General features: G+C 52.4%; 1 protein-coding gene and 1 non-coding gene across 2 annotated transcripts; both read right to left on the bottom strand.

Annotated features, from left to right (window-relative positions):
• Positions 1 to 810: 810 nt before the first annotated feature.
• On the bottom strand, positions 811 to 1,618 carry SmF (small ribonucleoprotein particle protein SmF). The gene is made up of 3 exons (XM_003745223.1): positions 1,447 to 1,618; positions 1,131 to 1,278; positions 811 to 941 (listed from the first exon to the last, which is right to left on the bottom strand). The coding sequence occupies exons 1-3, from the start codon at positions 1,493 to 1,495 to the stop codon at positions 875 to 877; spliced, it is 264 nt and encodes an 87-aa protein (XP_003745271.1). The 5' UTR covers positions 1,496 to 1,618; the 3' UTR covers positions 811 to 874.
• Positions 1,619 to 3,660: 2,042 nt separating this feature from the next.
• Positions 3,661 to 3,733, bottom strand: TRNAR-UCG (transfer RNA arginine (anticodon UCG)). Its single transcript has one exon. It is a non-coding gene; the product is annotated as a tRNA-Arg (tRNA).
• Between the last annotated feature and the right edge of the window lie 19,686 nt (positions 3,734 to 23,419).

Genomic DNA, 23,419 nt, shown 5'->3' with positions numbered 1-23,419 from the left:
TTCCTTCAGAAAAGGTTCCCAGGGGCAGAACTCCCAATGAAACTCAGGGGAGCAGAGAAACCCCGGAAACTTCGTGGCTGGGAGCATCTGACGCTTTTCGGTCGCGATAATCCCGACGCATCCGTTCCGGAAAAACGAGCCTGTCAATGATCTCTTCACCGAAGTCTACCGGACCCAAATTCTTCGAGCGGCTGTGAAGACTCCCGCCTTCAGATAGATGCGCATGCCCGTGAAGGAAAAAGCTCAAATATTCCTTGGGTCCTGAAGTATCGAGCAATAGACTTCAGCTCACTTTGAATCTTCCCTTAGGCAAGCACAGTTTTGTTATCGTTATGCTAATTTCCCCCGAAGCCACGTTGTCTGAAGAGCAGCGTGAGTATGGTCACATATCGCATGCCGTTGAAAGGAGCCCATGAAGTATGTAGTTCGCACAAATCTGAAGTCGGCTCAGAGACGATACGAGTAGAAAGAAAATAATCTGCTTGATGAATGGACTTTCTCGGTCGTCTCGGCGACGATCCCAGATGACTGAGAAGCACAAGTCGCGAAATAGGCTAAAAAGAGGACCCACGACCGCTGAAATCGTTTTGATTGGCAAGTTAGTGCGTCATAAATTCAATAAAAGTTGCCCGTGTGAAATATCAGGAATGTGGATCACACTAGTCCCAAAGAATGAAGTTGATTCCGGTACTGGCCGAAAATCAGAATTCTTTATCCCAATACATGCAAGGAACAACCACCTGACGTTGTTCGATCGACCAACCAACCCATAATCGTTTATTTCCGTGAAAATATAAAGGAATCGAGAATGATCACATAACTTCGGTAACCAGAGATCAGGGGACGTCATGGTTTTGGATGGGAAAGAATTATTTCACTCCCTCATCTCGCCGTCTTCCTCTTCCTCTTCGGCTCCCCGGACGTAGAGCACGTTGTTGCATCTGGAAGACAGGAAACTCTCAGACTCGAACCTTCGAAATCACAACGATGCCAGTGAGGCGAGATTGGTGTCGAATATATTGCCATGATGGATACTGATACCAATTCTTGCGAGCTCACTCCCCGCAACGAACGCGCGCAGCAAAATTGGTAAGCGGCGGATGATAACGTGAGACGACCTAGCTCCTTACCTCACAAGAACTTCACCGAGATTTCCGGTGCAGCTTCCGTCGATGAATTCTTCAGTGTTGGCTAATTGCAAGTTCATGTAACCATCCACAGACACCAGATATCCCTTGTATTCCATACCCCATTTGAGCTTGACAATCACCGGTTTACCTGAAGAGCTCAATAATTAGGCGAGAAGTCACGAATCACCGAGGACAAGTCATCAAGGAGGGAAGTTTATCCTAAACATTTCGTTCAAGTAAAGGCGCGTCTTTTCTGTCTGACGAGAATCAGCCGTCGGACCACCGCGGCTCAAGCGAAAATTCTAATATCACCCACCCGTAAAGCTGTTCAGGAAGGGTTTCGGATTCAACGGTAGACTGGCCATGTTCTGAAGAATTTGATCACTTTTCCCTTCAGCGAATATCGATTTCGACGACCAACACAAACACCGGCGTGCTGTTGTAATTCGTTTGGTGGTTGTGTCTTGGCGGCAGCAGCGGCAGCGAACGACATTATTTACAAACATGCGGAGAGAGTGGAAGGGCTCCCGTCGGAAAGCATCGCCACCGAGCCACCTTTAAGCGAGCATCCAGCTCGCCACCCCCGGCTCTTCACACGAGTGAGATTCCTCGCAAAGTACCATGGGTTTTGAAGGAGAAACACTCCACATGACTTCATGCAAGTCTCGTGTCTCGTCCGAATTTCGATTCCACGTCTCTCAGCTCATGCTTCTTTTGCCCCGATTCGGAAGTACCGTACTTCCCCGAGCCGAAATACGGCAGCGCGGCGGAGCAGGACCATCATGCGAACACGCCGAGTCCACTTCTCTGCTCTTACTGTGACAAAAATCGGTTGAGAGTTATTCGTCTCTGACATGTCTGCTAGTGGAGTTCTCCACGCGTCACCGTCTCCGATAACTTCAATCAGTCGGAGTCGGAGCTCTAAATGTTTTGAGAGCTCCCTCCGGAGCCATAGTTTCGGGAAGTTTCAAACTTGTCTGAACTTCAGATTCTCCATTTGTCTCAGGGATTGGCAGACGGTTTTATGGCCCTGCCCCGGGTACGACCGCAAGGGACTGAACTTTGAGGGATGCACGGCATATGCTTACCCGGCGCGCCTTCCCGAATGAGTTCCAGTTTTTAGGCGAGCGATCTTCGCGGTGATAATTCGATGATAATTACTCGAGGCGACCGAGGCGAGACTTCCTGGAGTTCGCGGTTTGAATCTCCGTCAGGACTTCCCAAGAGCTCGGATGTCGCAGAAATCTGGAAGGACTTTCCATTTTTTTCTTTCTCGGACTGATTCTCTGCGTGCTTCACGCGGGCTCGGTTGAACTCTTAATGGTGAGTGCGGCCGATGCACAGCGGTGTCGGCTCGTCGACTTTCCAAATTCCCGGTCGGTCGGTCGCTCGTTTCAGGGAGAAAGAGCAGCGAGCAATCTATCTCAATTGTGTTCGGCTTTCCATCTGCGAGGCCTCCAGACAGCTGCTTCTCGTCCCCAAGCGACTGGCTGCCGCTGGTAGCTGCTGGCGGCGCTAACAGGTGGAGATCAGGTGAAGGAGGCTGTGCTGTCCCCGCCGCCGGTGTCCCTAGCTGACTTGCTGCTGGCAGACCGACTCATTGGTCGCTCGGCCGGCGGGCCGGCCGACTGTCCCGTTCCTTCTTCTCGATGGCTTGCGTTGGAAGGAATGGGATATCCTGCTTAGGCGTCTATAATTAACCAGTATCATTATTTCAACAAAGATTTATTCTTCACGTGAGGGAGTTCGCTGCTCGAAGTGAACGAAAAAGCGAAGCGATTTTCCAACTGTTCTCAACTCAAGTGCCATGTTTTCAACCCGCTCCCGCTTATCCTCGACCGAATCTCCTCTGTCGGATCTGCTAGTTCCTCTTTACTTGAACGTCCGCCTCACCTCCCTACCGGTGTCTGCCGCTGTTCCCGATGTACGAGAGCGACGTCGCACCGTCTGTCCCAGAGGAAATTCAACGATCTACCTTTTAGCAGAGGTTAGCGAGCGGCTTATCGATCTTAGCAATCCTCCCGAAGAGCTCTCGAATCACACGATATTCGCTTCCGCGTGAATTTGTTCCTCGCCCGAACTGAAAGTAGGTTCACCAAAAGAATCGCTTTCGGGATAATCCTTTTTCTTCAAATGCATCATACTGCTCTGAAAGAGTGGCAAGCGGAACCCGAGCTTGAGGTCGCGGCGTCCCCGTAATTCCGTGTCCACGCGGATTCTTGTGTCGATGACGTTCTTTCGATGTTTTAATGCGAGCCACGCCTGCGAGGTACTGAACGACTGAAACGACGGCAGCCGACGGGGGAAAATCTCGGCTCGTTGGTATTTCGTCTCTTGCTATTCCTCCCTCTCAATCGTGGTGCCGACCCGACCATAGTCACGCTTCCGTCTGATAGCGTAGCTTTTCGAGTCAGTCCAACGTACGTACGTACTTCGAAAGAATTTCTGGTTACGAGCGAAGCTAGTTTCCGGAGTATCCGAGCAAATGACAGAGAGAAGTGAAAACCATGGGAAAGCATCAAAAATCTTCCGTCCGCGACAGGACTCGAACCTGCAATCTTCTGATTCGAAGTCAGACGCCTTATCCATTAGGCCACGCGGACATGCCCAGGTAGTGAAGCTCACTCACCATGGATCGCAAGCTATCTGGACACTGATTTAGGTGAGTTCCTACTTCCACTCAAGAGCCGGACATGGAACCGTTTTTTCCTGTTTCTCCGCTATCGAGGCGACTTCCATTTCCTGGTCCGAGTCTCACGAGGATCTCAAAGTCGGGGAGGATTGCTATCGTCAACTTTCAAGCGACTACGTTCTTCGCTGAAGCTCGATACGCGCACCACCCTGGCCCAATTGTTCATTGCCCCGGGGGAGAAGCTGCGGAAAGATCCTGCCGAAAAACGAAGAGCGCGAGCGCATGAGAGTACTCACGAGCATCCTCTGGCGAGTCAACTGGCCAGCCTTTTACAGTGTGAGAATAAGTATTTGTTCTATGCAAACGAGCGACTGGTGGTGTTGCTGACAGTTCCGGCATCAAGATTGCAATTTCTCGCAGGGGGTTGAGAAGGGAAACAAACGAGTGAGCAAAGTGCTTTTTGCCGGTCCGAGGCGTGCGTCTGTGTGTGGGGTGGTCGACAGGCTCGTTTATTCTCTGGTCAAGTTGCTCGTTGTGCGTGGATTTGAAAGAAATCGTAAGAGGAAATCAGAACGACATCGCACGCTGAGAATAACGACATGCAAAAGGAATTTTCGACGACTTGCATGCAAGCCGAAGCGAGGAAGCGATTGGCCATTTTCTTAGGAGAGGGTGTTGCGAATTCGACCGGCTCTTGATCCGGCTATCACAGTGGGAAGTCCGTGCTTCGAGGAGACATCGAGCCGATGGGACGAATGGGGAACGAGGGATTTCCATCTCTCGAGAGTTTTCCGGCTGCGAAACATTCGGCACCGCATGCCGCAGAGCCTCTCATCACGGAAGGAGAGAAGAGAGAGAGAGTTTGCCTCCAATCCTCGCAGATCGATAAACAAGGACACGAGCGAGGTTCCGAGTCGACGTCTAGTACTCTCAGATGTCATGGCATCGCAACTCCCAGCAAATCGGAGGGATGGACGCTAATCGGGGAGGGGCTGCTCCCCCCGAGCTCGAAAAAATCACATCTCCGATGCGGCTGATCGCTTCGAACGCAACGGGGAATCAAGACCCGCCGCACCTTCTGACTTTTTTTTCCCGAAACTTGCGGCCCATTGCCTCCGGGAAGGCAAACTTGATCTGAGCGAATTTTCTCTCGGTGCTTTTCTCTCCCTAGCGCTATATCTCTCAGTTCGAGAGCTCGAAAACACGAACAGGCTTTAATCTCGGAGTGGCAACAGTTGAGTAGAGAGAAGCGGGAAAACGTCTGTGAAGGAGCTCGAGGAGAGAAGAGGCTTTTGCGACAGGCAGATCAGGGGTCAGAACTGTTAGGGCTGGACGGAGAGACGGTGAGAAAATCGGATTGGGACGTCGCGAGGGGAACAGATGGGGCATTTCGTAGGGGATCGCGGCGCAGAACCGAACGAGGGCAGCGGGTCGCGGAATCGCAGCCAATCCGCCTGTGCGACCGAGCGATTTGGCTTCAATTTGGATTTTTCTTCTCGCATAGCACGCACTGGCACCGAAGCCGCCGCGACTACATAGTGTTCCGTCGACCAGAAAAGAAACACAGTGGAACACAGGAGAGAGCAAAATGCAACGAATTTGTCGGCGGGTCGTTCGTGGCAGGAACCGGCTGGACACGTCGAGTCGCTCCGGAGAGACCCTGTGGTCCGCATGTGCCTGACAACGTATTTCTCTCATCTGAAATTCAGGGAATTGCCGTGCACCTTTCTCTCAGCTTGTCCGGAGCCAATCGGTCGGCGGTGCAGCGAAAATCCACTCACTTGACCGCTGTTTCTTGGACGTATCGAGGGATATCCTGATAACGAGGATATTTCAGGAGACGCTGATTCCACCTTGGGTTGACAGGGCTTGCTTCCTGATATATCCTCGGTATATGTTTGTCGCGCCCTCGGGAGATGGAGGAATGGAGTCTCTGGATTTTCTCAGAGATGAATCGGAGCTGATCGGGGGGAAGGGAGGGAAACGAGGGGAAGTCTCGAACTGGGGGGATATGCCAACTTTGAAAATAGTAATTTGCAGCTGCCCGGAGGTGGAGAGGCGGCGTCAGATATCGAAGCCTCGAAAGAGTGTCCGAGGCGAATATTTGTCGCTAATGGAATGAAATATTCTGGCTGTGGCTGCCCGTCTGCCTCCGCTGTGACGAAGGGTTGAGCGTTTTTTGATTATTGCCATTTGAATATCTCCTTCTTTGCATAATTTTCCGAGGTTTCTTTTTTTGAATCCTCCATCCTTGGAGTGAACTGGCGAAATGGGGCGACTCCGTGAGGCGCGGCATTATTACGAGCTCCTCGCTTCCTGAAGCAGAGAGCAGCTGATTTGGGTTCACGACTCGGCGACAGAGAGCTAGAGCGATAAGTGAAAAGAAACTCCAGATCATATGCCTAAACTCCCTACATCCCCACTTCTCGGCTGATTCACTCCTTGCAGCTTCACGACCGTCTCGCTCAACTCTTTGGCCCGTCACCGAAACACCATCGACGCCCAATTGAGTTCATTAAGGGTGACGCCCATCTCCGCCTCGCTGGATGCTACACATACCGAAGCGTCATCTGCTTCGGAAACCGCGAGGGAACGAGGGGCATACGAGTCCTTAAAAAAATAGACCAAGACCCGTGCATGTGTATATGGGAGAATCTTTCTCAGGAGTTTCTCCAATCTCATTCTTAGAAGTTTCTTCCGAGAGGAAATTCCGAAGTTCCGCTGAGCGTCTGAGGAACTCAGCGTCGCGACACAGCGGAATTAGTTTTCAGCTGGAGCGCTCGAGCTTAGGCAGCGTCGGCAGCGCCGCAACCAATTGGAAGGAATCTGTAGACGGCATCCGGATTAGGCCCGAGACAGTTTCTTCGGTGAGCGATTTTTCGATTACAACGGCAGTGGGTCGGCAACGAACACCACTCGAAAGGGGAAGAGCAAGTCGAATTAGTCGTTTGCTCAGATTCTTAGTACTCTGCCCAGGCAGGAGCGGGCTGAGCGTTCCTCCGGATAGTGGGCAGGAGGGAGCGGCTTCCAGGGAGCGAACATTTCGTAGATCGAGTACAAAGCCGTTGCAACTCCTACTTGCACAGCCACCCTGGGGATCGAAGTTAACAAGCTACCGTACTAATTGCGCGCAGATAAATTTTAAGCAGAAACACTTGTTAACAAAAATGCCTTCCACACTCTCATAGGCAGCGGAACAGTCGGCTCCGGCTCGGTCGTCGGTCCGTTTCGTCTACTAGATGGCTTACTATGTCGGGTCTCGTGAGAGTTCGCCCGAGAAGAGCCAATAAGGCAAGTTGTAAGAGCATCGGTAGCTGCGGCGGTCCTCTATTTTCTGATTTTTCTTCTCCCTCCCTCTGGCAAGGCTTTCCACGTGGCTTCATCTCGACTTTGTCGAGGCATCTCTGAATCCGGCCTCTGGAGGAAGGAATCCCGATGACGGAGAGCCGGCGGAGGATAAGATATCTCGTCGGGGTCAGAATTATTATTGATCAGCTATTTGAAATTATTATTCGTCTGCTTCTTCAGTCAGAAACGATCGAGAGCACCAAGCCTCCCATCGGCCATCCGGCGAGCAAGTATTATGCCCAGGCGACAGAATTTCCCAGCGGCTAAGTTCCGGAAGAAATTGGAAGGCCTTCCCCCCTCGACCGGTATAGTGCGACGCGCGAGGAGACGCTTTCCCATCGCTCCTGAGCTCAGGTTCCATATCGAGTACTCTCGGACCGCGTACGGATTTTCGCTGGTCTTCGCGGAGCTCGTTACTTTTTCTCCTCTTTCTAATTAGTGAGACGAATAATTCAATCGATGTTGTCTCTAGTTCCCTCCTCATGCTCGCATCCCATTTTGGACGACCATTCTCCCGTTGGCCGTTCCGCTACTGCTTAGCTAGTTCTTCTTGTTCTTTCCTCTCCCAGAGGATGCTGTCCTCAGGAGATCGCATTCCTTTCTAATGTCCTAATCTGTAAAAGTCCCCCTCGGCAAGAGTCCAATGGAGGCACCGGTGGCGGTGGCGGCGGCAGCAGAAGTAGTCCGAGAACACGCCTCGGCTTCAAGTCGGCTTGCCTTTAATGAGTCGGAGCGCGGCCTCTTGCTTCGTCTCTCAAAGGGACGCCTTGCCTCGATGGTCCTCGTAGTTTTGCTTCCTTGAGCATTTCCGCCTTCGAGCATTTCAACTCCTTTGTATGTTTGCCGGGGACTGGAAACTCCCGAATATCTCGATATAAATATGTGTACCTACATTATGTGTCATGTATGTACCTCTATAGAGCGGGGGAGCCCCTCGATACCATCATGAATCGTAGATAGGAAATTATTCGGAATCCCCTGGTAGAACACGCGAGATGGTGCTCATGGATCACTCATTGCAATAGACGGAAAGCCCACCGTGTATTCCCTCGCTCGACCTGAGGAATGCATGGACGACGACAACTTCAGCAGGGCCGGCTCAACCGATTTTCCACTTTCTGTTGGATTCGAGAAAAGAACTTTCACCTCTCCCCGGAATGAGATAGCGAACGGACGAAGTGTTTTTGTCGAACGTTCGTTCTTCGAAAGTTCGGGAAACATTTTTCCACATCGGAGAATAGGCACGAGTCAGGCAACGACAGAAGGATATTAGGAACAAAACAAAGTTCAGCCACGGGCGACAGGGGGAAAGTCATGAATTACACTCTGCGCTAATTCTCGGAAACGTGCAGAGAGCGGCTCTGCCGAGGAATTCGCTTCTCCGAACCCAATTCCTCGTCTCCCTCACTCGTCTAACGAAGATTATTCCATCTCGTTCCCCTTCTTATTCAGGATATATTCAGGATTCCCAGATCGTCGGGAGCAGAGACGATCATGCTGGAAGGGTGGGATTGATTTGGCCTTGCACTTGATTCGAAACACCTCGAATCTTATTAAACAGAGGAAACTGGGAATAATGAGGCAGATTTTGCGACTTGGTACCGATACCGGAACCGACTGGAGATGGGATCTCTACATCAACCGAAGCAAGCGGGGAATCCACTGTCAACGAACATTGTGAAGGCGGCATACATACCAACTCAGCGACATTTATCAGCACCTACGAACCGGACCGAGCGACGATCGAAAGAAGCCGGAGATAGAGAGACAGTCTTGCACCGAACCTACATTAGGACAAAGTATGCCTCGTCGATCGCTCTCTGAATCGCGTCTCAGTATAATCAGCTCTGCTTGGCTTTGTTTGTTCTGACCATTAAGTGAGGATTGTCCGCCCAAGAGACATTTGTCGCCTGTCATACGTGTGGTAGGAGTGCCCGAGAGCGGAGCTCTCTCACAGATCCCCGTTCCCTCTCACGTTCCCGTCCGATGTTGCCCCAGCTCCTCGCCGCCGCTTTCTCTTTGTCGTCACCGGCGTTCGCTACCTATTCGACCGGAGTCCCAGCCGAGGACGTGTCAATCACGGATTCCCCGGGATCATTAATTGAATCCAACCAATTATCGCTTTGAACGGGAAATGTTCAACACTCCTGGGTCTCCCATCGAGAAACCGATGGGGACTCGTCGAAACCCACAAACTCGTCAAAATCTACTCAGTCTCTATTCCATCAGGTAAAAATGGGTGAGTAAAGAAACGGCGACGTCGTCGTATACGCTCACTGCGAAAATACGAAATTCTGAATGTAGTCCCGGCTCACTCGTTGCAGCGGTCGTCTTCCGCCTCCCCGCCGGCCTGCTTCGTATCGCTCAGACCGAGGGACGTGTCGGCGAGGGGTAGGTGGGTGAGTGACTGAGTGAGTGGGTGCGATGGGGTAGACAGGAGGCCGCTCTGGAAGGGGAACTCAGGAAACGGGAAGACAAAGGGGAGTTCGGGGAAAGACGCGCGGGGGCATGCTGTGTTAATGTACTGCGCTTGCGCCCTTGCGCCTTCCAGGCGAAAGAGAGGCAGCTGTCAATCATTGGAACATCAATCGCCGCCTCTCGCTTCTTGGCACCCGTTCTTCTTTGCCGGGCGGGCGAGCAAAGGAGCCAGCCGCTAGCCCATTTGCCCTTGCCAGTTCTCCCCATTTGCCGTCTGGCCGCCCCTTCCCCGTCGTCTCGTCAGCTGCTCGTGATGGCCATGTGTCAGCCCTCCTCCTTCTTCTCCTCTTGCCGTCGCCGCCGCCGCTACCGGGACGACCACCACTGCCGCCGTTTTCCTCCTTGACGGGCAGAGGGGTCGGAGGAGCACGGTGAAAAGGGGAGCAAATGGCGGGGGGAGCAACTCTCTCCCGATATTTTTATTTCTAAGGGGAGCGGGGAAACGATAAATTATCGGGCGGGGGACGCTGCCGTTTCTTCTTCGGAAGAGAGTGCGGCGACCTGCTGCGTTCAAGTGGCCCGTGGCGCATCGGCGGATGAGATTCGCCAGACGTGGCATTTCATCTCGCGCTTCGGGAGATTATAGACGTCTGCGAGATCGGCCGCGGTCGCTTCGTGGTGAAAGTCCGCCGCTGAGTTCGTTCGTTCGATGTCCGCCTCTGAACCGATTCAGGAACCGAGAGTCAGTGCACCCTCTCCAGAGGGAGGAAATGGCACGGGGGCCGTTTGAAGGATATAAATAAGGATGGATTGACGAGTACGAGATTTTTGATGAGCTTGCCCGGGTAGAATATCAGAACCCGCCGAGGAGAAGCCGTTTGATCCCAACCCAACGAGGAGTCGACGCCAACGACGACGACTGAGCGAGCCAGCCTTCGACCAGCTCCATCTAGTCCCACGACTGTACTCAACGAAAACAACTGGAAGCATGAGCTGGTAAGGCCAAAATCTCAATCAGGGATATCGATATTCTCCTATGCTATTCTTCCACTAAAGGAACATCATTCAAAAGGAATCGTCGAGAGATATCCCGCTCATCTGGAGTTCGATTTATAATACTCCCATGACTCAGCATCTTCGGAAGAGACTCGCGTAACGAGACGACCCGAGCCCACGAGGAGGCTCAAGCAGCTGGATGGAAACCCGACCAAGTCTTCTGTACATGCTCATCGATAACATATTCATGACTCATGACCTTGGAGTTCTCTTGAATCTCCCGGATCTGCACCGTCTGCGACTCGATTGGCGTCACACATCTGGGCGAGGAGTGCGCGACACGCTTACTCCAGTGGACGTTCGATCCTTGAATTCTTGATTTCGCTTTTCGCACGCGGCTCTTGACAATCATTCTGGCAGCAGACAAGATCTTGTACTACCGACCTCAAATAAGTGAAAGACGGGTGAGAGCGCTCTGCAATAACAACGCATCTAGGCTCGACGCTGACCCTCACGGATCGGCTGACTACTCCTCGGTGGGGAATCAGGGGAGGAACGGGCCATGACCGGCGGAGAGAACGAGGGAGGTGTGGGCGCGGAAAAAGAAGCAGAACAGAGGGACCCAAGGACTGACCGAGAAGTGTCCGGGCGAAAGGGGAAAACGAGACTAGACGAGAAGGGCAATAGTAGAACGGGAACGAAAAGGGGAGAGACCGACCAAGAAGCAGCTACCGTTCGCATGCTTGGCTGGTTCGTCTGTCAGTCCGCCAGCCGGCCGGTTTGTCGTCCTGTCGTCCTATTGGTCGTCCTGTTGTCAGGAGTGTCAGTCAGATTCACTCGTCGTCCAGCTTGCTCCTGAGATCGGCAGACGAACGGAGAAAGAAAGGAAAAGCAGGAGGAGAGGAGGAGAACAACGAATATCTCTGTCAATGTCTGTCGGCTCCGTGAAGTCAACAGAGACAGTGGAGCACGAGACGGCGTGGCACAGCGGAACGCTGCCGGTAGTAGAAGCAACAGTGACGTCGACTCAGGAGTTTCAGGATAAGGGCAACGACGGCGGCGACGACGACATACACGGGACAAGCCTCCAAACAAACTCCCACTGAGGACGAACGAAACGTCCTAGTGACAGATAGCTCTACTGACAGGCTGATTGACTGAGTCCCTCGGCATCTGACTGACGAACTGACTCGGGGAAGTGGACGGGTGATCTGAGGGAAAGGGGAGGGGTCGGTGGATGGGCTCCTCGAGTTTCCATCGCGCATCCTGGATCAGATGAAAATCTTTCAACTAAATCTCACAAATCTCCGATATGAGTTGCCTCTACCCGATGATTCGAGTTCCGGAAGGTAAGCACACCATTTGCCCGAATCCGCGCACGTCGAACACTGAGGACAGCTCTCACTCACAGAGTTGCTATCGACAGTGCGAGTGCTTAATTCGATGAGGAGGGAGCCGGGAGGACGAGCGGGAAGAGAATAGCGACAGAGAGGTGAGCAGACAGACACTGCAACGGACTGCAAGCAATGAGGAGCGCTACACCGAGACAGACAGCAAATAAATACGTCAATCATGTACCAATAACAGTGACAGCTGAGTTTCAACAGTGTTTCGGTAGGTCTGTCCCCGTGAGTGAGTCTGTCACCGACTGTGTGACAGAGGGGAGGACGACGCTCTATCTCACATTGTTGACGTTCGACGTGATACCGATGACGCTTCTACACGGGGCTTGAGGGACAGATTAAACGATTCGACAAATGTGGAAGCCCTGAGCTTCCGCAACGATAGAAATCTCACAACAGTCCCACAACAATCTCCATCAGTCCAGAGAATCGCGGTATCTAGGAGTCGGATATCAAAGAAATCGAATTCAGCGAAGAGAGCTGGATACGACGGAGAGAAGGCGTGAGAGAGAACGGAAAACCCCGAAAGATCTCTCTCAGATTGGGAATGGTAAGGAACGGCGAGCCGGCGGCCCCTGTGAAAAAAGGATCTCGGACACAGAACGAGGCGTTTGCCGAGGGTAGAGCCGGAGATCGAGAGCAATTATTGCGTAGGGTTCCTCGCTTTCTCCGGGAGCTTGAGCTCGAGTGTTTTTCCGTAGCTTTCGAAGCGGAGAGCTGGACTCCATCGAACCCGTGGCGAGTCTTTTGCACTTCTCGCGCTCATCCCCCAGTGGAGTCAACGTTTCCTCGCTCCCTCACTTCCGTCACCTACACATGCCAGTGGTAAGGTGGTCCCACATCCCCTCACTCCTGCCATGTGTGAGTGGCGTGTATGTGTATGGACGAGTGTTAAGGTCTGTCCGTCCGCGGGTTTGAGTGTGTATGTGTGTGTCTTCCCCGAGTCGACGTCTGTCAGGCTTCTGTCACCAGCTCTCATTCGGTGGGTGATGGAGTTGGGTGTTCAGGGAGAGAGAGAGTGAGTGAGTGAGCGGGTGAGTGAGTGAAGGAACGAACCGTCGGGCAGGCAAGCAGACGAGTAAGCAAGAGAGGACGCTGCAAGAGCGTGGCTCAGCGACAAACAGACAGACAGGACGAGCGAGGAGGTGTCGGAGGGCATCTTGTGAATGTCAGCCCCGATGACGGCTTGTCACCCCTGACGTCCCGCGGCAGCAGCAGCAGAGGCGGCAGGCAGGCAAGCAAGCAGACAGCAGGCTGGCTATCAATGTGACAGACAGATCTGCCTTTTCAACAGGTTGTCTGCTTTGCCTCTGTCTCTTCCTCGTCTTCTTTTTTTTCCTCGCAGCTGCAACCAGCAGCAACTAGCTACCTTCTTCTTCTTTTTCGTCACTTCGTTCACGCCTTCTCGTCCTGTCTCGTCACTTTGAGGGAGAACTAACTGCAGCGCTCGTGTCCGACAGCGGCATCAACGACACCGAAGTGTACGCGAAAACGTTGCACATCGACCGACGCTCCCGCTCGATTCGAATGTGTTGAAGGACACGTAGGACGGAACCGCGTAATTCTGAGCTCTGATGGGGAGGATCGAACACCGGTCGACTGGAATGCCGGCCGGAAATCGAACGGGGGTAGGAGACCTCCAGGATCTTGAGCGCATCGATTGGATGGAATTCCTCGTATTGGGAACAAGCCAAACTCAAACGTCAGGGATTCTGGATTGAGACGGAACCATCACCACTTCTGGAGCATGGAGTTTCTGGAGCCTGAGTGGAGCTAAGACTGACAGGATCGATCCTTTGAACACGCCGGAACGTAAGCTCGATGTTCCAAGGGAGTTGAGCATAGAATACGAACCCTCTGCACACGCCTGAAAAGCCGTGCAAGGTTTGCTAACAGATGGGCTGCCGTCACCCCAAAAATATCGCTCACAATCAGTTGAGATCGGAGGTTCTTGGTCGGCCCGGTCTTCAGAGGTCACCGGCAGGAATAGAGACCAGATTTGACGGCAATGCGACTTTTTCAGTGGTGCACCACGACGGTTGTCGCTTTGACGCTGAGTTTTACGCTCATTAAGCTTGTGACAGTCATGCCGCACGTACGGAATTGAGGCGCAGACTTATCAGGGACGGGTCTCTCGCATGGCGGCCGTCGAATCGATAGGGGACCACAACTCGACGCTTATGATTCTAAAGTTGAAAAATGTATCTGAAAGCCGGAACGAGTGTCTACCACGAGGGAACGTCGGGAAAAAAAACGTTGAAAGAAACTATAATCACATCCATGATCCACGTGACGCCTTAGCAGTGTCAACGCTCGAGCCAGCAATTAGTTCTGATCTTCCGGGATTTCGGAGATGCTTGTACCTTTTTCATTGGCTCTGCTAATCATTTCCCTCGCCGTGTTCTGATTCTGGAGGATTCTCTTTTCTATTGGCAACGTTTGGAAGGAAACTGTTCGCTGCTCAGGGCGATGGAACGAAGAAGAGTTTTCTGAGTTGAACAACGATTCCGTGCCGAAGTAGTTGCTGGCGCCGCTGCTGATGATTCCCGCTGACGGGTTGACTGACAGCTTGCGGGGAAGCGTTGTCGTTGATGGCCTCCAGCGCAGGAGGAGGCGGTTTGTGTTTGGAGAGGGTCTTTGATGGATACCGAGGAGGAGGGAATCCGTCAACGTCTATCATTCTTTGCGCATTGCGGCAAGCCAGCGTCTGAGCCATCCAAAGAACGAAGCAACCGAGGATGGAACAACAGCGAGCAGTTGCGTTTGCCGGCCGCGCTCATGGCGATAGGACGGCCGAACGGGGCAGCGGAGCAATCAGAGTTCACGCTCGACAAGAGATCTTAAGAAGCTCACTCGCGAGACCAGGGACGCCCGAGTCGCCCATCTCGTCCCTCCGAGGGGCATTGGAAGAATTCATTCGTCTCGATTGCGGAGTGCTCGGAGGAAAAATCTCCAACGTTGGCCGAGTGTACATCCACCTCGAAACTTGAGGTCCATCCAGAGAATAGATCTGTCGGAGCGGATGGGCGCAGTATCTGCTTCCGAATGAGTTTCCAAACCAAAATGATCCCGCAGTGAGTAATCGACGCTCGGGACGAACGTGACCGAGTCCAGGACCTCGTGCGCAATACGAATTTCGACGAGCTCCTTCGGGAAGCCTCATATTCTCTCACTCGATCTTCCGAGAGATGAGAGGGTAGTTAATCGTGAGCCACCGGAGCTCAGTTCGCCCCGTACCCAGAGAACTCACCCCGTGCCCCCGCCACCCTGTCGTTGTCTTTTCATTCGTATGCGCATCGGGTTAGTTCTTCGTCAGAGCCGTGCCGCACAGGCTCAAGTAACAGCAGCGACGACTGAAGGAAAAGCGAACGCTACCCAGGGGCACAACGAGGGCAGCCGACTTTGAAAGGGTTTGAGGGACTCTCTTTGATGCGACAAAAACAGATACATCCCTAGCTGATGTGCATTTTTGATCAGCTGTCATTTGTACTCCCGCGCTCTCGGCGCCAGTTGTGAGCTCGCTTCCGAATGTTTGCCTCGCCCGTGGGGTTGAACGACTACCTGCCCGACTCTCTCCTGGCAAGAGGTACGTTCGTGGTTGGAGATCACGAGGGAAGCCCGATCCGCTACCTCGAATGGACCGATTGTCTGAATTGGAGCGTCGACACATAGCGCCGGAGAGGGAAGCCGGAAAGTCGTGGAAATAATTCTCTAGGGCTCCTCTTTGCCCAGCCTACGTCACGGGAGGAAGATCGCGGAGTACTGAATTGGAGGAAAATCGTAGGGATTCTCTCCCGTTGTCTCACGCACTCTGCTCCGGTTCTGAGGAAAAAGAATTGGACGTTACTCCGCAAGCGATAATCTTCGCAGTGCTCTGAAGATACGGCAGCTCATCTCCTTAAGCTCTCCAGCTAAGGTGGCTGGCGGGTTAGCTGGTTGACTGGTCCGTCGGTCGGTCCGCCTGTCGGCCGCTCGGTAGCTCGATTGTCGCACGATGAATCATATGCTCTTCCTATGCAGCGACGACGGTGGCTGGCGAGCGGGGGCCGGCGACCAGTCCTCTGGATATAATCCTCGGCTATTTATTGTCCGTAAGCTCCCATTTTGTGTCTCTATCAGAGCGGCCATCGTCGTCTCAGCACCATCGTCGTTGTCGTTGCTCGCGCTGACCGCCTCCTCGAGTCCAGGTTGGGCTCTATCCCGTCCTGACGACGACGACGACTCTCCTTCTAATACTGCTTTCTGGACTTCATGAGGATCCTGCGAAATAACCGGTCGAGCGTGACTCTGAGGCCATCACGATCATTGGCCTCAAATTGAAAAACTTCAAGAAGATAAATACTTACGGGGCAGCTGTGGCGTCTCAGGAGCGCGTGTCAAATAAATTCATATCGTCCGCATATGAATGCGCGAGGGTTGTGCGGAGGAATCTCTCGGTTGACTGTCTTGAAGATGACAAGAGAGTTGAAAGTTTATATGAACTTGACTCTTCGCGGGATACGTGACGGCCATGGCCACCATCCTTACCCTTTGAGTCAATAAGGATGGATATGATTTTTCTGAGGATGTAGGTCCCCCCCCCTCGGAACAGGTATTCCGAATTCCGACCCATCGTCGAAATACTTCGGAAAGCGTGAGAGATGGCAGAGACAATCAATGATTGACGAAAACTCTGAAGCTCGCTCCTCTGTATCAGGATTTTCAATCCGACGCGCCTGCAGGACTGAGATAGCGGACACTCGATGAATTGTCCGCTCACTCGCTTCTTTTTTCTTCTTTGAAGCTCTTCTAATTCCTGCTATCTTCTCTTTTCGCTCTGATCTCCTTTCGCTAGCCTCAGCGCCGGCAGACGGGAGTGAAGCCGGTGCCATGTGGGAAGTAGCTCAATCGTGAGTCCCAATTAAAATCGTTTTTCTCTTGTTCGAGGCGTTTCTCCCCAGTCCGTCGACCGCTCTGCGCCCTGTCCGCGATGGATGATTCGATGGGCTCTGGATAGTAGACGATCTATATCGCCTTAACTGCGACGATCCTCGCGACTCCCGAGAATTTCGCTCCGAAGACTACCTATCCCCACCTATTTGGGAGAGCGGCAATAATGGAGAATTAGGGAAATACATTCGATTATTATCGAACGGACGTCGCGTCGTGCCGCTCGATGGAGGGCCGGACGCGGAGGGGACTCCGGAAGTCGGAGCCCACAGCAGGTTCAGACAAGGATCAGCCTCGCCGCTCGATCGTGTCGTCCGTCAGATTATTCATCAGTCGGTCTTTCAGCATTCCCTTCGACGGTTGCGGCGTTCAATCCCTTGTTTACCTGACCCGATGATTCTTTTCAGGGAGAGCTTTTTTGCTCTGCCCGTCGTTCACTCACTCATTCAACCATCAAAGAGCCGAGATGAGTAAATCCTCTCGTCCGTCTGTCCTCTCACCTCCCACTGCGCTAGTGAGACTAAAAGGCTGTCGAGTCAGCTTAACGCTATTTTTTGTCAAATCAGAAAATACTCGTCTGATTGACGGAGGACGGAGCCAGCGGTCTCCCAGGAAGAATAGGGGAACGCATAGGGAAACGTGGGCCTGACATCGATACTTTTCGATATCTCGTCCAAATAAATAAAAAAACATTCCTCTCAGGCAGCGGACTTTCCTCTTGAAGTTCAGATCTCTCGAATAACGTTTCGGAGGGGATTGAGGCACAATTGATTTGTCCACGGAAGAAACTACGATAAATGAAATGAATGGCATAAGGAACGCCGAGAAGATGCATGAGAGGACGGGGAAGAACCGGCATCCGTTTTCGGCACTTGGTTGGCGTCCTGACGCCCCACTTCGCCAGGCTCGCCGCTGAATCGGGGAATAACTTGCGGACGGATGTCGAGCGCGTCGCCACGGAGTTTTCCATCAATTCAAATCAAAGACTGAAGCGATGGTGGCGGCGCTGAAGATGGAACGAGCCGACGAGCTCTCGATTGGACGCAAACTGTTCGGACGAGTGACGGGGAGAGAGGAGAACAACGACGGCGAGATCCAAAGTGTTTTGTTTGGCTGGCTTCAGTCAAAATTGAAAAAAAGTAGAAAATCCGATTCGAGAAACGAACGGAGGGATCTGCCCCGCTTTCGGTTTTCTCCGCGGCCTTCCCCCTCTCTCCGACTTCTCGTCTTCTCTCGGCCTTATCATTCGTCGTGGCCGTAGTTTTCCTCTCTCATTGTTGCTCGTTGTCCTCTACCCTGCGATATTTCCCCAGTTCTCTTCCGCAGATGAACCTGCGGCCCTGCTTCCTACCAACCCACCCCCCCTACCACCGCGGAATTCCCCTCCTTCCACAATCCACAACATGCCTTTCCAGATACACGGCTTCCTTCCCCCCCAGACCCAACACGTCGTCCAACTCACTTTCCTCGAATTCCGCTCAATCCTTCCGTTCCCTCCTCCCGTCCCGCGCGCGTGTGACGGAGCGAGTAGGGAAGGGAGTTGCTCTTCAATAAATAATGCAAGCCGCAAATCTGACGTTGAGCAAACAGTCGAACGGGAAATGGATAGGAAAGACGCGAGAGTAGGGAAAACAAAAAAAGAAGAGGGAAAATTCGAGCGTTGAGGGATAGAGACTTGAAGAGAAATCGAGATCTCGGGAGTGCTGCGAAAAGCTGAGTTTCGGAACTTAGGCAAGAGGAAGAAATGACAACGATGACGCCATTTTGAATCGAAGTCTCGACCGCCTAATCGAGGGAATAGGACCTTGGGAGAATTCAGGGCGATAGAACGAATGCGAGGGTGGACGACACGACGCCGTCTCGCCAGCGTGAGGGGATCGACGACAGCCACCGGCGCAAGTTCTGAATGCAGCCGCGTCTCCACCTAGTTCCGAGGCTCTGGGGACCGCCGGATAGCCGAAACGAAGCTGTTCCGAAGAACACGAAGGATCCTCGGTACCACCCCTTTCCGACGAGCGCTGTGTGCGTTGGGACTGATGAGGTGGGAGCCCACTGGACGGTCGCACGCCTCCATTGTCTCTACAGCCACAGGTGTCTCCACAGATGACGGGGAGGAAGACGAATCGATAAGCTGATCGAGGAAACTTGCTCAAGTCGCTTCGCTCGGTCGCAGAAGCGAGAACGGTCTGTGGCGAGAACCGTGGAAAGCTGGACCAGCGGCGAATCCAGGATAGCGCCGCGATCGCGCTGGGCAGCTCAGATGCTTCAAAAAAATCGAGCCATGGGCAACACAACCAGGTGGATTTTTCCAGTCAACCGGGGACCAGATCATCGGGGGCTGAGAGGGAAAAGAGGAAAAAAACGAATCCCGACTTGGTCCTCAATCGACGCGGATCTTCGTTGGTTCTCGAAGCAGGGACGGACGCAATCCTGTTGACCCGGGAGGAAAGGTATTGGAATCCCTGTCGGTCTGCGATTCCTCTGGAAGCTCTTCCGGGTGGGATATCCCAGATGCCCGAGTAGAGTAGAGGATCTCATAGAGTTCCCATCATCGGAGAACGGTATAGGCTGTCGTGAGTTCATGTCCTGTTGGCTGTCATGACAAGTTCCTGTACCAATATTGAGGCCCTTCTGATTTCGCCGCTGAAGCTTCCGCTCTGCTCGCTCTGATATACAGCCGGGCTTCAAAACTGACCTTCAGGCGGGCGAGCGTCAAAGCTGTTTGGAATCCGAAGTTTAATCTCGTCCATCTCTCCCTGTATTTCCTCCCGCGCAGCGCTCACTGTCCGCGGGAGCAGCCAACACTCGGTTTTGCTCGTCTTTCTTCCTGACGTCGGCGACGTCAGCCAAGGAGGCAGCTGCTCAGAGTCTTAGCGACGTCTCCCCGGGCGAGACCGACCTGGGAGAAGGACAGCGCGATGGTCGTGGCAGAGTGGCGAGAAGAGAAAATGCCGATTTGGAAGGAGTGGACGGGGATGACAAGGAGTCCTTTTGACATGGAAGTAAGGTCATCGAGAAAATCAAGACTTGATTTGGAGAAAAATCTTTCTGGAATTCGTTCAACTGCCGACTTCAACCCGAATGCCCAGGAAGCTCTCCTCGCCAGCGACCTCTGAGTTTTCTTCATTGGATCCACTGCTCAGATTCTCAGACCTGGTCGACTTCCGGTTGGTAATTCCGCTTAATGTCTGATTCTCTTTGAGAGAAAGCGAAGAGTTCCGCTGCGAAAGAGCGCGTAAAAGACGCGGCAACATGGCTGCTGTCATACACAGTTTCCTGGCGAATGCTGGTCGACTCAGGTCCGCTGAGAGGTTCTTCTTTTCCTGCTCTCGGGGTCTTCCATTTGGCTCTCAGTTCTTCCATCGAACTTCGTGAAATCTCACATCTGCGTGAATCGGCGTCACGAAACCCACGGTCGAATTGAAGAGCGGGATACTCGTGGACTGATGACTCAATGAATTTCCCTTCGGCAGAAAGCTTTGAGTGAAGTTCAACCTGAACACAATTACTTTCTGGCGATGGATAAGGTCCACGCAGTGAGTCGATAAATCTCTGGATCTGAGATGAAGCTCCGAATCCTCCGTGCTGTGATGATTGGATCGACAAGGCGTCTGCGGATGTCTGAGACTAAGCGTAGAAGTCCACCCGAAACAAAATTTTCTTTCTGCTCCTCTACGCGCTACCCCGCTCCGACAATACTCGGTTTTGAGGGGGTGGGTCACTTGGCGTGAAGCCGAATCAACTTTATCGGTCCTGGCGGCGCGGCGTCGGACTCATCGTCTTTATTTTTCGGAGCGTCGCCGTTTGTCGACTTCATCGTTGTTATGATCATCAAGAAATCAATTAAAACTCGAGCCCCATGAATGCGCTTCTTGCTGGAGAGTCATAAATATTGTGGACGCCCATGAGCGCGCAGACCGCTCACGAATTAATAAATACTCCCCCTCGGACTCTTCCCTCTTCTTCCCCTCTGCTCCAACCTCGGGATCGCATTTTTGCGGTCGCCCGTGTCCCGTCTCGGTGAACAAGTGAACGACGTACCGCGACTCGGTTCAAGCGCTGGAATTTTCTCGACGCACGATCGAACGTGTCGTCACGCTTCACCTGTCGATGGAGATATCGACCAGAAACGAATACTGAGGGAAGTCGGGTCAACTTGGAATATATTCTTCTCAGACCGATCAAGAGCTCGATATTGAGCGAGAATTATGATTCCTCGCATGGATAAAGGGTTGAGTGAAACTAGCTAATCACCAGGTTCCCGGTGGCGGGATCCGGAATCGCAATAATTGAGCTGTCTGCGAACAGGGTTTCTGAAAGACGCTTCTCTTGCGGGGCAGGCGTCACGTTTCCGGTGGAACCGCCTCGGTTTCCGGAGAATTTTCCTTGAGGGTCACTGCAGTGGAAGCCTGAATATCAACGTAAATCTGGGCGCTCCTGACGGTGGAAATACCGGAACGATGCCGAGAGGCTCACGGCCGTGAACCACACCGCAGGAATCATCATAGATTTCCTCATGTAGAGAATCTCGGAGCTCGTCCGGGAAGCAAATCAGCATCACCAAACAAGATTTTGATGGTGATCCGGGAGTTGGAGGTGAATTCATGGAATCGATAGTGCCGGTTCAACGTGACCAGGGTTTCTCGATTATTTTTGTGTCACTTCGATCCGGATCGGAGCGGATGAAGTTCTCCGTCATCTCCGGGCTCGCCATAATCGTCAAATTTGGTTTTCTTATGTTGAAAAACGAGGGAACAAAACGACGTTTGTATTTGTCGGATTCCGTGTCGGAAATTCCTCGAATAGTCGTCACACGACCAGCGCCAGAGCGAAGACGACTGATCGGAACCCACGACGCCCAAGACTACCGAGCGTGATAATTTCTGAACAAGTCGATTCCGGAGCACTGGGAAGCATCAACGCAATCCTGGGTGCATCGGAGGAGATCAAGCAGCTGTCTGACTCTGACGATGTCACGAATTTCATCCTTCGTCGAATTGCGCGAATTCTCGTGCTCAGCCCGATTCGTAAAGGCGATGGGTGACGATTAATTTTCTCCTTTTCCGCCATGGGGCGATCTGGGTTATCTTTCTGGAATATCTAGCGGGAATGGGGTATATCGGATGAATGATCAATTAATTGCTGGTCTGTCGTCAATCAGAATAGGAAATGGATTTTGTGAGACATATATTCAGACTCCTGGTTGGTCGTTCTGACGAAGACCGGAGACGAACCTGGTCGACGAGATTTTTCAATCTGTTTCCACCGCAATGGTGGTGGTGGCGATCGTTGCGGGGAGTGACGTTTCGTCATAAATTCAGCTCCAGATTACAAAATGATAAAATCGTGTGACGATAAAGGATTACGCCGAACAGTAGTCGCCCGTTGTTGTTGTGCTGCGGCAGCCGCCGCCGGCACGGTCGCTTCATGGAAAGATCTGAATACTTGTTTCTTGTGAAACCGTTCTTCAACTTTTTGTGGAAGAGCCATCTCCGCAGACCACTCACAGACGTAGCACAGAAGATTCGGCCGTTATTTATCGACGACAATTATTTATACTAAAATATGGCGAAATACAAACGCCGATATTAAGCTCGGATCTCTCGTCAAAAGTCACGCACCTACCTCAATCTCTCCGGGCCGGGAACCGGCCATACGGCTGCTCACGAGCCGGCGTCTAACCGCGCGTGTCCGCTCCACGGGGAAAGAAGTCTTACTTCATAGAAAAAATCGAACGCTCACTCAGATACGGACAGCACACGCAGGAAATAATAAACTCATGGAACACGCTTAGGAACCCGAAAATACGTCACACGGTATGCCGCCCCTCGTCATGTTTCGCTCTTCTCCTTTCCACCAAGTTCAGATAGAGTTCACGCCGAATCGATTTCTGGAAAAGCTCATATTTATGGAGTCGATATCATAAATTCCGGGATACGCTATTCCCTGTCTACCGACCGCCCTCCCGTCCCCTAGTTTCACTGCCAGCTAGTCTGCTTGCCTGAATGACTGACTGGCAGCCGGCTTAAGAGCAAAAAACAGAATCTGGACCGCCCAACGCCACCCAACGGACGTATGGGTCGCACAAATAAAACAGGGGAGAGGGAAGCTGAAACAAAACTTGACACCTTGGCCGAATTCGGCCACGGGCATCGACGAGCAGAGCGTAGATTCTGGATTCTGTCCTGCTGGAAATCACTCTGGAAGTTAGAGAGGAATAATTTATTCCGCTTCATTTGAGGTCAACCCCGCATCCAGATCACTTGTCCAGCATCGATTCCTACCGTTTCACGTCTCAAGAGCCGCTCACTATTTTATTATTCATCCATATTCATATCAAATCACGATTTTCCCCGAGCCAGGTCGAGAATTTCCAGCTCGATCATCATCGCTAAGAACCTTCGTGGAATGCGGATCATAATGGGATCTTCGCCTCGATCTCGCGTATTTTACTTCCGAGCGTACTCCGGCTGAGCCTTAACACCCTCTTGAACGATACGGTGAGACGTTCCCAACGGTCTCTTATCCAAAATCCGAGCACCTCCCCACCATGACCATAGTGA

Source organism: Galendromus occidentalis, unplaced genomic scaffold (assembly GCF_000255335.2).
Source record: "Galendromus occidentalis unplaced genomic scaffold, Mocc_1.1 scf7180000077480, whole genome shotgun sequence".
Classification (NCBI taxonomy): domain Eukaryota; kingdom Metazoa; phylum Arthropoda; class Arachnida; order Mesostigmata; family Phytoseiidae; genus Galendromus; species Galendromus occidentalis.
This window is presented reverse-complemented; position numbering and strand designations above follow the sequence as displayed.